The 17,297-nt window shown below is 46.0% G+C and overlaps 2 protein-coding genes across 3 annotated transcripts in view; one reads left to right on the top strand and one right to left on the bottom strand.

The window, feature by feature from the left end:
- The window catches only part of NOS1AP (nitric oxide synthase 1 adaptor protein), a 1,090,707-nt gene that overhangs the window by 999,877 nt on the left and 73,533 nt on the right, over positions 1–17,297 (top strand). The gene's annotated exons all lie outside the window — the stretch shown is intronic.
- LOC147747732 (spermatogenesis-associated protein 46-like) overlaps positions 1–17,297 on the bottom strand; it is a 90,366-nt gene that overhangs the window by 39,359 nt on the left and 33,710 nt on the right. The window contains exon 3 of the mRNA XM_086936354.1: positions 9,050–9,157. Coding sequence (XP_086792480.1) covers positions 9,050–9,157 — 108 coding nt within the window. The remainder of the gene's footprint in view (positions 1–9,049; positions 9,158–17,297) is intronic.

Raw genomic sequence — 17,297 nt, 5'->3', positions numbered from 1 at the left:
AAATTTTTCTGAGCTCTGGCTCCCACAGAAGCGAATTGACCCAAGAGGTAAAAAGATCCCCGGGCAAATCAGACTGCCCTATTTTTAAATTGGTACTCCTGAGAGAGACTCAAGAGCCCAGATACGCAAATATTTTTTAACCTTAATTAATGCAGTCAGGGAAACTGATCAGAATATTCCTCCCACCCGCAGGGATCAGCATTAGGAGCTGCTTCCTGCTGGTGAGAGCAATGCCCGCTCCCACTGTATGGGGGGAGCCGGCTTTGGCCTTCGTGTACCCCAACAACACTATGGTGGGTGCCCTGGGTTCCTGGTGCCAAAATCGGCCTGGGAAGTGGAGCCACATGCCCCCTGCCCCTGCACGATGTCACCAGACCCTGGAGCATAGGGTCCCCAGGGTCAAAGTTGTCCAGGGGAAGGGGATTGTGTGCCTCCCTCCCCATTAAATTATTCCAGGTTCCGGGGGATTGGGTCCCTGGGACCAAAATCTGCCTGGGGAGGTAGGCCATGTGCCCCACTCCCTCTAAAAATGATGGGGTCCCGGAGCTGAAATTTGCCCAGTGTGTGGAGGCCACATGCACCCCCTCCACCTCAAAAGAACACCAGACCGCAGGGATGTGGTCCCCGGCGCCGAAATCAGCCTAGAGAGGGGGGTTCCATTCTCTCCTCCCCCTCAAATGTTCACCGGACCCTAGGGATGGGGTCACAGAGGACGAACTTGGCTCAGGGAAGGGGAGCCACCACGTCTACTACCCTTTATTTAAAAGAGTGGCCCTGGGGATGGGGCGCCTAGGGCCTAAAGAGGCACGGGCAGTGGGGGGTGCGCGGACCCCTCCCTTTTATTTTTTAGAAATGGAGATGGGGTCACCAAGGCCTAACAAGGCTCCGGGAGGGTGGATCGTGTGGCCCCTCTCCTTCCCCTTTAATTAAAGAACACATTGCCCGGGGGATGTAGTCCCTAGAGCCCAGCCCTATGGCCAACCCCCACTGCACTTGGCCGATGGAGTTGGCTGTATGGAGGGGGGGGGGGGGGAGTTCCTAGATATCTGTGGTTGATTGTGAATGTGAACTATGCTAGCTGTAAAGTGTATGCAATAGAGACAATGTTGCACATAATGCAGACTTTGTAAACTTAAGATAGTTGTATCTGTGATGGCAGTAATGATGGCTGATAGTCTCCTTAGCTATTTTGCACCTACTGTCAGGCTCCTAATGCTCTAGCAATTTATAAAGCAATTTATACAGCAATATGTGGGAAAATTAAGCTTGGATGATATCATCAGTGATGTCATTTGATATGACTTGAGTGATGTCATGGAACATGTCATCAGTGATGTCATATGTCCGGTCATAAGCAGTGCATGGCAGAGGCACAAATTATCGTTTCTTCTACTAACTATGACTGTTGAATTTCTGAGGTTTATTTGTTCAAAACATTAATGTTGTCATTGACCAATTCACCTAATTATAGTTTTACTTTAACCTTTGGATTTTTCAGTATGTGTATATATATATATATATATATATATTCACTAAAAAAAACATAGGTTATAGACCATATATAGTTAGGAATTAGCATTTACAAAACCTTGAAAATTCACTGAAAAAACCATAGGTTATAGACCATATATAGTTAGGAATTAGCATTTAAAAAACCTTATTTTACTCACACAAAACCATTGAAATTCGCATATATAGTTAGTTGCACTAACTATATATCGCGCACCCGCAATCCACTGCTGATCATGTCACATATTACATCATTCATGACATGGTCAGTAACATCACTGATGACATCACTGATGGCACCTCAAAGCCTCCTCCTGCCTCAGTCTAGGGCCGGGCATTCTGTTAGACATTGCAGCATGGGCGTTTTACCTTTTATCTAAGTTAGATAAAAGGTAAAACGCCCATGCTGTAACGTAAGAGAACAGTTTATTTAAAGAAGCCAGTAAAACAAGTTAAAAAGAACGTCAGCAAAGCCATGGTTGCTACTTTTTTATTTTATGGAACTAGCAAACCTTGACAGAGCCAATAGCCCTGGCTTGTTGGTGTAATGATACTTGCTGTATTATATATCTGGATGCAATGACAGAAATAACATAATACCACTCGCGCGAAGCACTATGCTAAGCGCAGATTTTTAGACTAAGTGTTTTAAACCACGCTCTTAATTACATCAAACACCCCCTTTGAAGAGACCCACCAGTATTTTTACACCACTTAAAGCCCTGGAAACAACATGTCACAGTCACCTCACATCCTGGCACGATGACTCATGACTTCTGCGTTTTCAGACTGCCTATCTGCAGGGGCATAGTGAACTTTACTCCACCCCTTGCTTTAGGAACTACAGCAAGGTGAAGTTCTTGATAGGCCTCTTCTGTCTGCAACTCTGCAGACAAAGGCTCGGCTCATAATGTGAAAAGGTGGGTGAGTAAATAAGTGAAGGAATGTGTGAATGGCTGGATGGATTACTGAAAGGATGAATGAAAAGGGAATGGATAGATAATGAAAGAAAGGATGGATGGATGAGTGAATGAGTGGAGGTATGGATGAGAGAAAAGGTAAATAGATGTATGGGTGGAAGGGTAGATGGATGGGTAAAAGGGAGGATGGGTGTGCGAAAGAATGGATGGATGGATGAGTGAAAGGGTAGATGATGAACGAGTGAATGGGTAGATGGATGAATTGATTGAAAGTTTGAATTGATGGATGAACGAAAGGGTGGATGTAATGATTGATGAGTGAGTGAAAGGGTGGATGGATGAGAGAACGGATGGCTGGATGAGTGAAAGGATGGATGAGTAATAGGATCAATGGATGGATTCATGAATGGATGAGTAGATGGGTGGGTGGATGGATGGATAAGTGAAAGGGGGATGGAGAGAGAAAGTGAGGATGAATAACTGAAAGGGTGAATGGGTGGAAGGATAAGGGACTGGCTGGATGGATGAGTAAGTGAATGGATGGCTGGATGGGTAAAAGGGTAAATGGCTGGATGGGTGAGTGAATAGATGGATGGGTGGAAGAATGGATGGATGACTGTACGGATGGATGGGGTAAAAGGGTGGGTAGATGAATAATGGATGGATGAGTGAAAGGGTAGATGGAGAGATGGATGAGTGAAATGATGGATGGAAGGATATATGGTGGATAGGTTTGCAAATGTTTGAATATGTTTGGATATAGATGGGCACACAGATGGAAGGACAGAATGAATGGTGAAAGACTGAATGATGGATGAAATAATGATTACACCTTGTAGCACCCATTATCTTAAGTAACATTTCCTATACATTGACTTTCCTGTTAATATGAGTCATTGTCTCTATATAATGTGCGTGTGATGTAACACACTCCAACACCCTGCGCTACATACTTGGGATGAGTAACACTATAAAAAAAATTAAATACATATGAGAGACCGTCTAAGTGAAGATGAGGGGCACCATGGAGGGGGGTAGCAAGGCCGGACTGGCTGGACCAGGCTTCGGATGTTTCCCTGGGAGGCTGGAAAGGGGGGGTTTGTTACTGGGGGCTGGCACTGCAAAGTTCCTTGTATAGCCAGTAGTTTTCAATCATGAAAAAGTTTTCAATCATCAATAAAAGCGGCCTCACTTATATTCAGGTGTGGTTCACCATTGTCTGGTGACTAATGTACCTGCTGGAGCGAGGTGCGAATTTTGAATCGTCTAAGGTAGCAAGCTGCAGCCATACAGAAAAACCGTGAAGTGCATGATTGTCTCAACCTAATATGAACTTATTTAGACTTGTACTTAGGTGGTTGTTACTTACATATATACTATTGCACAACCACCTCTGACGTGTCTGTAAAACGCATCTTTTGTCCCAAAGTTTTGTCCTGAATTTTAACCCCTTGTCCTGAATTTGTGTCCTGAATTTAGTCCCTTTGTCCTGAATTTTTACTCTCAACGTCCTGAATTTGCACCTATGTCAGTTGGTCAACCTACTGCTCATGTGTGGCACTGCACGAAAACAATCTGGGAGAGCCTAATTTCACCCTGTGGCCCACTAGAGGGCTGTTATTTTGTCCTGGAATCAGCGCGTATGCAGGCAGACCCACCGGAGGGAAAAATGTACATAATTGAAAACCACAAGTCCCAGCGTGCATTGTGAAAGACAGCCATCGGGAAAGGCACACCGGAGGCTTATAAAAGTAAGGAATGCGCAGAGGGCTGTGTTTGGCTAGCAATTTCCTGTCTGCTCGCGTTTGCCTCTGAAGAAGAAATATGGAACTTCGAAACATGTCAGTCAAGGTACGATACAAAAACGGGGTGAAATGACGCTTTCCTCTATAAATAATGTTGTGTAATTTACCTGCTTTTGGAGTGGGTTCCTAATTTCTGAGCAAACGTTGGAAACAATATATACATATATATCTATATAGATATATTATATATTAAAGTAGAGTGTGAGAGCAATACGTATCATGTAATTTGATCCAATTTTGGAATTTAGGGGTTTTAGTGACATCATACACCAGGAGACCGATGGCTAACTGGTTTTTTAATTTTACCAGAACACCCACATGCCAAGTTAGAACTATATTACGCATTTCCCATTATGCATTTTATAATGAGTAGCAGGCTTAAAAGAGGGATTTTTTTCAAACGGGGAAAGGTTTATTATAAATAGTAAATATAATATTGGACTATATTATTTGAGTGTTTGCAGTAAAAGAAGAGTACAATACTTCATTTTGTAGTTGGAGTTAAGAATGTAGAATTTTTGACAAAAATACTCTTTGCAATATTAAAGATTTAATTCTGTCTGTACAATGCAGGGATCGTTGAAGCTATTCTCTTGAAGGTGTAACTAACAGTAAGCACTGATTAAAATTTCAATGTCCAGGCTTTGTTTACCTTCCATGATTAGATAATTGGTAAAATAATGGAAAATGTCCAGTACCACTAGAATCATGCAATTCTCTGGTTGCGGCATTTACCTGGGAATTATGGATTTAATGCACTGCACTTGCCACATATTACGCACATCGTTTACAGATTTCACCAAAAACATATTTCTCAAATGGATCAAAATAATACTCCCAGAAAACATGCTCCATAATGTACCTTTTCTTGCCTTATTTTTGGGGAGCCTTTCTGCGTAATTTGCTACTGCACTGTCGCATAATCTTGGTGGCCTCACAATGGTAAAGGTCGAAGAGTGATTTGGGGGCTGTCATCATGATGACGGAATCCCTTTTTTACAGAGGCCCATTAAATATTTTCATTACTTCATTGATCTCTGTGAAATATGGGATTTATGCCACTGCATTTTGTGCACTAAAAGCATTCAAACAATTATCTAATTTTTACAGTTATGTCCTCAAGGGATCCATGTATTTAGGTGTATGTGTGTATCCTTCTAAACACACGAACTGCACGACGCCCCAGCCGCCGCAGGGCCGCCGCAGAGCCGCCCCAGCCACCGCATGGCCGCCGCAGAGCCGCCCCAGCCACCGCAGGGCCGTCCCAGCGCCGCCCCAGCCACCGCAGGGCCGCCGCCGAGCCCCCAGGCTTTTCCCACCGGTTTACAACGAGACACCGCCCCCCCGCCCGCCGATTGGTTCCCGCGCTCCTTGCCTCCCCGCAGACCCTCCCTCCCAGCTCCCCTCTTATGACGCCCCCAGAGCGACCGCGCAGCGGACGCGCGCAGCGGGAGCACCGATTGAGCGCAGAAGGTGCGCCAAAGGTAAGCCCGTCTATGCCCGTCCGCGCCTGGACCGCGCCCAGCGCCAGAACGCCTGGCCCCCGCAGACCCCAGCCCACCCGCCGGACGTACGACGCTGCCTCCCTCAACGCACTCCACACCGGCCGAATCCCGGGATGCTACCGAGCCACCCCGAGACGAACCCACGGACCTTTCAGCTGCCACGCCTGCAAGTTCACCTGCATCCGGACCTGTCCCGCACCAACACCCGCCAAGCCGAACAACAGCAGCAACCACCTGAAGTGCATCCTCCTCAACACCCGCTCCGTCCACAGACACGCCATCGAACTCTGGAACCTCCTCGACACCACAGCCCCTGACGTCGCCTTCCTCACGGAAACCTGGATGAACGACTCCTCAGCGCCCGACATCGCCATCGCCATCCCAGAGGGCTACAAGATCACCCGAAGAGACTGCGACAACCAGACTGGAGGAGGCATCGCCATCATCTACAGGGACACCATCCGCATCAAGACCAACACTGACGACACCCTGACAACCGCCGAACACCTGCACTTCCAGATCCACACGGACCCCAAAACCACCCTCAGAGGCACCCTGATCTACCGACCCCCGGGACCACGCACACAATTCAGCGAGGACATCGCCGACTTCATCAGCCCGCATGCCCTCCCCTCCGCTGACTACATCCTCCTGGGGGACATCAACTTCCACCTGGAGAACAACAACGACCGCAACACCATCACCCTGCTCGACAACCTCGCCACCCTCGGTCTCAAGCAGCTGGTGTCCACCCCCACCCACCCACCTCGCCGGACACACACTCGACGCAGTCTTCTCATCCTGCAAAGACAACGTCTTCAGCCACGCCACCGGACACCACTGGACGGACCACAGCTGCGTCCACTTCACCTTCAAAAGAACGACGGTCCACCACCACCAGCAACAGGTTGCTCGAAGAAGCTGGAACAAGATCACAGCCGACCAGCTCGCCGCTTCCCTGAGCCAGCACCCTCCCGCCAGCTCAGCGAACCCCAGCCAGGCCGCCGACAACCTCACGAAGTGGATCAGCAACTGCACGGACGAACTCGCCCCACTGAGGACCCAGCCCAGCAGACCCGGCAGCAAGAAGGCCCCATGGTTCACCGACGAACTCAAGAGCTCCAAGAAGAACTGCCGAGCCCTCGAGAAAGCCTGGAGAAGGGAACCAACACCGGACAACATGACCACCCTCAAGCTTGCCACCCGGAAGCACCACCAACTGATCCGCGCCACCAAGAAAACTGCATTCAAGGACCGGCTGGATAACAATGCACACAACTGCAAGGAACTCTTCAACATCGTGAAAGAGCTCTCCAACCCCAACGCCGGCAACAACGACATCACCCCATCGAAAGACCTCTGCAACTCCCTTGCCTCCTACTTCCACAACAAGATCGCGGACATACACAACAGCTTCAGCACTCAACCGACGCACGCCACGACTGAACCACCGCCCCCCACCACCACCCTCCGCGCCTGGACTCCGATCAGCACCGAAGACACCGTCCGCATGATGAACTCCATCCACTCCGGATCTCCAACCGACCCCTGCCCTCACCACGTCTTCAACAAGGCCGACGCTGTCATCGCACCCCACCTGCGGGACATCATCAACACCTCCTTCGACACCGCCACCTTCCCGGAGAGCTGGAAGCATGCCGAACTCAGCGCCCTACTCAAGAAACCTACAGCGGGCCCCACCGAACTCAAGAATTACCGCCCCATCTCGCTCCTCCCGTTTCCAGCCAAAGTCATCGAGAAGACCGTCAACAAGCAGCTGGCCGCCTTCCTCGAGACGAACAGATCCCTCGACCCCACACAGTCTGGCTTCCGAGCCAACCACAGCACCGAGACCGCCCTCATCGCGGCCACCGATGACATCCGAGCCCTGATGGACAACGGAGAAACAGCGGCCCTCATCCTCCTAGACCTCTCTGCGGCATTCGACACTGTCTGCCACCGCACCCTAGTGCAGCGCCTCAGCAACGTCGGAATCCAGGAGAGGGCACTGGAGTGGATCATCTCCTTCCTCGACGGAAGAACACAGAGAGTCCAACTACCACCGTACAAGTCAGAGGCCACCGAAGTCATCTGCGGCGTCCCTCAAGGATCCTCGCTGAGCCCCACCCCCTTCAACGTCTACATGAGCCCCCTCGCGGCCATCGCACGCCAGCACAACCTCAACATCATCTCCTACGCTGACGACACCCAGCTGATCCTCTCCCTGACCAACGACCCCGCCGCCGCCAGAGCCGACCTTCACGAAGGGATGAAACGCGTAGCCGAGTGGATGACGACCAGCCGCCTGAAACTGAACTCAGACAAGACGGAAGTCCTCATCCTGGGCTCCTCGCCCTCCGCCTGGGACGACTCCTGGTGGCCCCCCGCCCTGGGCACCGCACCCAAACCGACAGACCACGCTCGGAACCTGGGCATCATCCTGGACTCCTCCCTCTCCATGACCAGACAAGTCAACGCCGTCTCCTCGTCGTGCTTCAACATCCTGCGCATGCTACGGAAGATCTTCCGGTGGATCCCCACCGAGACCAGGAAGACGGTCACCCAGGCCCTCGTCACCAGCCGACTGGACTACGGCAACGACCTCTACGCCGGAACCACCGCCAAGCTCCAGAAGAGACTCCAGCGGATCCAGAACACCTCAGCCAGACTCATCCTCGACATCCCACGACACAGCCACATCTCCGGACATCTGAGAAACCTGCATTGGCTCCCCGTCAACAAAAGAATCACCTTCCGTCTCCTCACCCACGCACACAAAGCCCTACACGATCAAGGCCCGAGCTACCTCAACAACCGCATCAACTTCTACGCTCCCAAACGCCATCTCCGATCAGCCAGTCACGCCCTCGCCGCCGTCCCCCGCATCCGAAGAACGACAACAGGAGGAAGGTCCTTCTCCTACCTGGCCGCCAAGACCTGGAACTCCCTCCCGACCGACCTGCGCCTGACCCAAGACCACCTCTCCTTCAGAAAGAAGGTCAAGACCTGGCTGTTCGAGCAGTAGCAGCACCCCCTCCCCCCCCCCCAAGCGCCTTGAGACCCTCCGGGTAAGTAGTGCGCTCTATAAATGTCTTTGATTGATTGATTGATTGAAATCAATTTGTTTTGATAGGCTACAAAATCACACCTCTGACCCCAAAGGACAACTCATAAACTTACAGCACATGCTAATTGAGAAGAGCTATTGCAACATTTGTAGATTTTTTCTTAGATGGAGTCTCATTTTAAATTTGGGTTAACAAAATATTTGATGTATTTACATGAAGTTACAAGAGGGATGGTGTCTCACCATGGCAGAAGCGTGAACTGGACAAACTGCTGTCACTGCATAAAGAGCATCGCCATTTCTTTTCCCTCTCGTCTCTGGATTCATTTACCATAGATAGCTTGGGCATGCCTGCAGGATGAAATGAGAACACTAATGAATTAAACGCTGTTTTTCCTCCACATGAATTCCACTGACTGTCATGGCTTTGTTTTTGGCTGTCACCATTGGTATTTGGAAAATGGGAAAAAAGTGAATTGGTGGTTTATGGCAGCAGAATGAGTTGTCAACGTGACAACAAAACATGTCCTGCTTGGCTGGTGAATACAGGTAATGGAATTGTTCAGAATTACTAGACCAGCTTTTGTGCCTGTGGAGTCTAGAAAAGGCTGTAGAAAAAAAAATTCATAATTACGTTATTAAATTATTTTTATCAACAATACCTTAAGGTATATTCATGAATACTGCTGGTTTTAACATCGAAAGAATCGTGTAGGATGCTCACAAAATGGTTTGAGGTGTTAATTGAAATCGGGGAGCAATACAACTAGAAAATTTGCATTTGACCAAAAAACATTTTGTTACAGCATACATTTATGGAGTTACTAAATTTAGTGCAGTTAAATAAATAGCATTGCTACAATACGTATATTTAACCATTAGAGTTATGCAGTTAATGCAGTTACTCAAGCAGTACAGTTACCAGAGTAGCAGATGTACAATTAATACAGTAAAAAAGTGTAGTTGGAGTGTTGTTGACTGAACTAGCTCACTAGTAATGTTAGTGGTGTATAGTAACGCATCAATATATCTTGACAGTACGGTGGTAGTACAGTTATAATTTACTATAACTAGACAGGACAGGTAGACGTGATATTACTAGAAAGAGTTTACAATTAGTATAGTAACAAAGTAAGCACAGTTATATTGCAGACTTACTTAGAGGTTCAGCAATGTTATGGAAGTAAAGGTAGTCTGATTCCAGAGTTCGTTTTAGTTTGAGCTAGTTTAGTTACAGCCTTAGCATTATTGCAGAGGTGGTTAATAGGTTATTGTAGTCATTGCTCGGTATAGTTGGAGAATGCATAGCTGCAATATTAGTATAGTTACAGAGGTAGTAATGTTGCAGTACTGCTATTGTTGCAGAGACACCATTACACAAAAATAGTAAATCGGGAAAATGTATATGGTGTACAAGTTGTCGACTGTGTTTCTATCCTTATAGAACATATTAGGATCATCTTCAGGACATTTGAATTAACATGACTGTATATATATATATATATGCCTGTAATAACTATGCAGTGGTCACATAGACAATTAAGAGTACGTCCTGGTTGGAGTACGTGGCAGGACAGGTAGAGCCGCGTGTACAGACTCTACGATGCTTGAAGGCACTAGGAAGGTTTGACCTAGAGACAACTACGATGAGGAAAGGTAGTTAAAGAGAGCTGCGCTGCGGTGCACGATTGCGGAGCTGTTGCAGTAGATGGGCAACCACCTGGAGCTGCATTGGTGGTCTCAATATATTGCGTCAGCTACTCGATGTGGACCTAGTGGTCACTTAGTCTGTATGCCTGCAGTCCAGGGCATGCAGTATGAACGAGCCGCATGTGTGGTCTCACTAATAAGGGTGAGGTCCCGTAGTGAACCTATTAGTAGTCAGTAAGCTCGTATGCCTGCAATCCAGGGCATGACCGTCGGGAAGCTCCCCCGCTGTGACAAACCCTAGACCAACACCAGGTTGGCCCCGGGAATTGACCCCGACTACTGAGACTGCATCCGCGGCTCGGTTAAACTGCATGCCGTGGATTGCAGGCATACGGTCTTACTGACTACTAATAGGTTCACTACGGGACCTCACCCCCCTTAATACTAAGACCGCACACATGGCTCGTTCATACTTCATGCCCTGGATTGCACAGGTAAAATAGTTACAATATTAATTTAATTTCTGAGGTGGTATAGTTGCTATTATACAGGGTAGGTACACGAGTTGTACAATTGCAGCATGATTATGATTCACAGTCATATATCAGAGAGATTTTGTCTATTTGCAATATATTCAACAAAAAAAACACAGTTATAAACAGTAATGTGTGAGGCTTACACGCGTGAAACCACTGGAATTTCCCAGTTCATGTTTAAGAGCACAAATGACATAAGTCATGGTCGACTGCCATGAACAAAAGACCTAACTGGAGAACAACATGGCAGACGTTTGGGAATCAGGTCATGTATTGCGTGCTTTCTTAACATAACTTTGAAATTACAGTGGCTTTAGGTCTTTGAGCCTCATGCATTACTCTGTTTTGAGCTAAAAAGGTGTTTTTTCTGTGAATTTCATATTTTTGTTATGATATACTTCAATAAACCCCCGCAGAGCAATGCCTCCCTTTTCTAGTCTGCCATGGTCTTCTAACGCATGCTGCGCATGACCTGCCATGTCCTCCTTCTAAGCTATGCACAGCTTTTGGCCAGACCCAGCTAGCGTTTGCTGTGTGTAGGGCTTGCATGAGCTTGCTCCCGGCTTAAGTGGCTAGCTGCCAAAGTGTGTGCCCAAATATTCAGCCATACCAAAGTTTTCGGTATATGAAATTATAATTGCCCTCTCATTTATCTTTGGCTCCCACAGATCTGTACAAAATGGAGATAACTAGCAATAAGCCAAACACACTAGACGTCTCCCAAATTGTGTGTGGATTCATCAAATACTGCAAAAGTGTTTAGCAGATGAGCACTTCATTCAGCCTACGTATCTGCCAAGTGACGTGCAGATCCATCACTTGGTACCAAAGTTATTAGTAAATCAAAGATGTTTTGACCTCCCCTCTTTAATTCTTGCCCCATTAGACCTACTTAAAACCTGAAATACCTCCACGGAGTTTAAATTGCTAAGCCTAAAGCATTTGATGCAGATTAACCAAGCAGTGCTCAAATTATAAGCAGTTAAATAGTGTACTAACTGCCCCTTCCCCCTTTAACTTTGTCCCCCTTGATGCAATTTCACAATATTTAGTATACCTACCAAAAACCGAATGTTCCAAGTATCTGCCTAAATGTGATCAGATTCAACACAAAATGCCATTGCTATCAGCTAATGAATACCCCCCCCCTCCCGCCTTGCTGTATCTGCACAAACATAAAAATACTAAAAGATGCTATGTCCCTGCCAATTGTGGTGCTGATCGATGGCAAAGTTATTAGTGAATGAAACTGTGTGTGCCCCCCCTTCCAGGTCCTCTTTTTCTTTGCTCCCACATTGGATCTTCATGAGACCTGCTATACCAGCTCTAGCTATGCCTCACCATTTACCACACTTGAGACGGACTGATCAATCAGAACAAAAATTATAAGCAGATAAAAATGTTATTGACCCTCCCCCACGTCCTTCAACCAAGCCCTCCATTTATGGACTGGCACAAAACATGACATGCAAATACAAAACGAATCTTACCCAGGTTATGTCAGATTTTGTGCCGATTAATAGCACAGGAAAAATGTATATACAACCTTTTTAACGGTGTCCTCCCCTTTATAAAAAAAATACCAATAGTAATCTTAATGTTTCACGTGTCTGTAAATTCAGGCCAGTTCATCAACAGTGCCAAAGTTCTAAGCACATTAACAAACAACTTTTCAACTGACAAGAGATACAAAACCGTTAACCTCTCCAGCTCATATGGCACCTCTTTCAGATGCTTATATGCCACAAACTAATGAACAGAATTAAAACAATTTGAAAAAGTATGATTTTCGAGTAGAAGTTCTATGTTCATGCCAACGTTGGTGCAAGTCTTGCATTTTTTGCTCTGTCTTCCGTCAAAATTTCCTATGCACGCTAAAACGGGAAATGGTCGTTTTTCAGCCCGTAACCTGCTTAACGTTTATCCAGTGGACAGATTTCATGGACGAGGCATGCCAAAACTTGTCAGTCAGAAAATGTTTTGCTAAAACCTAACTCACTGAGTTAGTAGTTTGCCATGTTGCACACAAATCTGGCCAAAGTGTCAAAAACGTTATCTCAGATTAGTGTCCTAACTATAACTACCCAGCAGCGACCGCCACTGGAGATTTATATTTCTCAAGATACACACGCACAGTCCGTCCGCCCCAACCTGTGACAGAATGTTCAAATTACACTAATAGAGAAAGTAAATTGGTGGCCTGACACTCACTCATAGGTGTAAGCCCATGGATACGTTGAAGTACATTGTAGCCCCATTTTGTATAAGCATGATGGAAAGAGCCATTTGTGTTTATTGGATTCCAACTGTGATAGTTGATAAAAATTATTAAAATATTATTGTGAAGGATGTTCAGTCTTCAACCCATACCTGAAACCTGAAAACTCAGCCTATGCATAAAGTTATTCCCAATGATCTCAGTCATCTTCTAGGATTTGCAGGTTCCGTTCACGGTTTGACTAGGGTTTTTAGCACTAATATCTTCAGCATAGGAGTTTTGCCATTTCTTTTAATTTTGTGCTAAGTGGGCCCGTCCTACTGGTCTTTCTTTTATTGAATGTCCTTTGTATTTAAATCTTGGTTCAGTAGGATTCATTTTCAAGGAGGTGTAAAAGTAATGCTCTTTGATCTTTTGTCGTAAAGAAACAAGGACTTTGATTTAAAGGCTGCTGGGTTTCGTTTTAGATACCCAAACCATTCTCTTAGAACATTTACTTAAAAACACTTGGGCTAGTTTCAAAGTCAGTGGATCACTAGACATTTAAGATCTATGCATATAGGTTTAAAGGTGAATCACATTTAGTTTAAAAATTCCTGGGTCTCTAAAACTAAATGTTCTAATTAAATGCTCTGGTTATTGACAGTTAAATAACAAAGGTCTTTAGAACAAACATTCTTGAGCTGGTATAACAAAGGGCCTGATAACGACTTTGGAGGCGTTGGCCCGCCCCGCCGCCGCACACTGCCAAAGCAAAGTTCAGACCGCCCGCCAAATTAGGAGTTTCCTCCTGTCTGGCAGGTGGTTTTTGGCATTCTCATGGCGGTACCTCAGAAAATGGGCACCGCAATGGAACCCCAAAAACAGTTCCTGTACGGCATGGACTATATAGTCCGTGCAGGAACAAGGGTGCAAGCACACTGGGGTACATGTTTTGCCCCCTGTATGCATTCCCCTGCTGAGCAGGTGTTCATGGAGTAGGAATCTCCATGACACTGCCGGCAGAGAGAAAACTCGTAATATGCTTGGCGGGACCACGAAAGTCCCACCAAGCATATTGTGGCCTCCTGGCTGCCACAACACCGCCAGGGAATGGTGGTTCCCTAGCCACTGTGGAGGGATAATGGCAGTCCGGCAGCCCTAATTGTAATAGGGCAGTCGGGAGACTGCCGCTGCTGTGCCCCAAAGAGTCTGGCGGTCTGTGGACGGCCAGACTCTGAATCGGGCCCTTAGTGTTTTAGGCCTTTAAAATCGAAGTTGTGAATCTTTAAAATTATAATGCTTTTAAACTAAATGCCACAAGCCTTCAAAGTATATTTGCTTATGGATGAAGTGTTTTATTGGGAAATGCTCAAATACTATATTTCAAACAATCATTTCCCAACTGAGCAAAATAACCATCTTATGACCACAGTCCATGATACTTATCACCCTTCTCCCAGCTAGTAGAAACTAAGAGGGAAGAGCCGATAGAGGCAAGGCAGGTAGGTCATTAAACTTGATCCTTGTTCAAAACTCAGAGTCAAAATTAATGATTAGAAAAACAGGATAGTCCACAAATGAAGTCTCCAAATAGGCTGAGGCTGGAGCATTTAATTAATGCTTAGATTAAACAAGAGTACAATACATAAAAAAATTAACCATCAACCAATCTCCAGTGCTCCCTGTGGGCTGACAACAATGTGATGCAGTCCAGAAATATCAACATTTTCTTCCTCTGCCTTGTTGTCCTTTCAGTTCCCCTTTGCCTAGGTTACGGGGTCCACCACTACCGTTCCTTTACAGTCAAGGGGCCTTCTCGGACCTCATGTGGTGGGGAATCGGTCTGTAGGATCTGCTACCCAATGCATGCCACCCTGGGCCCCCAGAGATAAGGCAATATCAAAGCTCCAAAAAGTGAGACCACTAAAAGACCCAGTAAGCCCCATCCTCCCTGGTCTCTAAAGCAAGATGTTAATAATCTTTTAAGGAGCTTGGAAAATTAATGCCCTGGATTTCTAAAGCTAAATGTCAACATTTCTTGGATATTGCCAGGGTAAGTTCCTAGATCAGAAAGTTTAAACTTCATTGATTTTTGGTTTTTTAAAATCTCTATATATCCAGAGTATTGATAAATAATGATGAGCCTTACTTACCTCTCAATACATCACTATTACATGACTGTCTCAAAGAGATCAGTATAAAAAATAATTGCTGTTCTGGTAAGCAAACAAAACAGGGGAATATGATCCGCCCGAGTGAACAACCGAAAATAAGCAGTAACGGCTGCTACCTGATGGGGGTGGTGAGGCAGGGGGCGTTTAATTAAGAACATTAAAACGTTTATCTCGGACTGGACGGGCGCTACCTCCCCTGCGTGGCCAGCAGCAGGAAGCACTCGGCAGACAGGCTCCCCTGAGCGAATCACAATGCTGCGTTGGGATTGATCTGAGCACTGTGGATCGGCGTTCAGACTGAAACAAGGAGCCTGTGCATGTTCCTCACCAGTAACATTCAAAGTGCACATGAGCTGTTTGGTCGGGCCAAAAGGGCCGACCAAACAGCTCATGCGCACGCGCTTAGGGAGTGCACACCACTCCTCCCCTGCTCTGGCCCTCCCCACATTGAACACGGCCCACTAAGGGAAAAATAAAATGAAAATAACAATAGTTATTGTCATTTTATTTTGTATTTGTTGCGCAGTGGGGCAATGCTACTCCGCTGTAGCGGAGGAGTCCCCACTGAAAGTAAGTATTTTCCTTGATCATTTGCACACAGCATTGACCTTTATCGAGTGTCTACACACACGTCCATTGCACCCTCTTCTAGGCACCCCCCCAAATCTACTATACAAGCCTTTTGCTGAGAATTGAAAAATAATGTAGGCAATAGCTAAAATGTCATATTTTACAAAAACTGGTTGTTTAACGAAAGACAGAAGCGTTTTGTGAGTGTTCCTGGTAGTGTTCCCCTACATCAGAAGTCTTCAAACTGTGGGGCGCGTCTCCCTGGGGGGGTGTGGATGGGTTCCCGGCGGAGGGGGGGGGGGGGGGGCAGATGCCTCTGCAAGTATATGTAAATGAAGAGGGCCTGGAAGTGCGAGCAATGTTTATTTGCTGCATTTCCAGGCTCTCTTCATTTATTCCGGGTGGTGATTTGAGTGCCCTGGGGGCAGGGGTCACTGAGTTTGGCTGGCAGGGTCAAAGAGATTACTAACAAGCATTTGTCTTGCATTTGCCAGAATTTAAGCTACTGGCTTTGTAAATGGCAATGTCTTTTATTTATGTTTTGAAAACCAAAACATAAATAAAAGGCACTGCCATTTACAATGCCAATAGCTCAAACTCGCATAAATGCGAGACCTGTTACATTGCAAATGCTCGTTCTTTCTTCACGTTTAGATTTCATCTATTATTCACGCCACTAATTTCAATTAAAGTTTACTTAAATATGCAGTTACTTGGTTGGGAGGGGGGGGGGCTATGATTTATGCTGCAAAGGAAGGTGTCGCCAGAAAACCTGGGTGTTGCAGTGCTTACCGTTCAAAATTAGCCTTTAAAGACCGTTCGTGAATATACTTTGAAACTCCCTTGAAATAATGCATATATTTTATTAAACAGACATAGTAGAAGAACTCTCGGGCGCGCATACATTTCCCAAATTGGAATAGCATTGTATTAAGCACAACACAAGTGAAACTCATCAGGGGCTGGGACACGGAACATTTTCACTGGTGCAGAATTACGTCAAATCTACCTTCACCATTGCTCATCTTTCTGCTCACCTAATACTGCATAGATGAAGAGGTACTGATAAATTCATGTTACATAAAGGTTTTGGCTCCAGGGTGTAATGAAGAAACAGGTCTGAAACAGCATGAGCGTGTTTATTGACCCCTGTACATAATTTTAAGTGAGTTATAGACATATCAAAAAAGCTCTGGTCAATGAAAGACTCTCAACAAAAACAGAGGAACCAATTTTGCGGTGTTTGTAATTTGTGTAGTTATGAATGGACAGACTTATTTTGCCTGAAACATGTATTTTCTCTATGTTTCAGTAAGTAAAGGTTTTTCAAATACTTAATGTGAAATCAGTTATGGTGTGTT

This window comes from Lissotriton vulgaris, chromosome 1_1, assembly GCF_964263255.1.
Source record: "Lissotriton vulgaris chromosome 1_1, aLisVul1.2, whole genome shotgun sequence".
NCBI classification, from domain to species: Eukaryota; Metazoa; Chordata; class Amphibia; order Caudata; family Salamandridae; genus Lissotriton; species Lissotriton vulgaris.
Note: the sequence above shows the minus strand (reverse complement) of the source record. Positions and strands in the feature narration are given on the sequence as shown.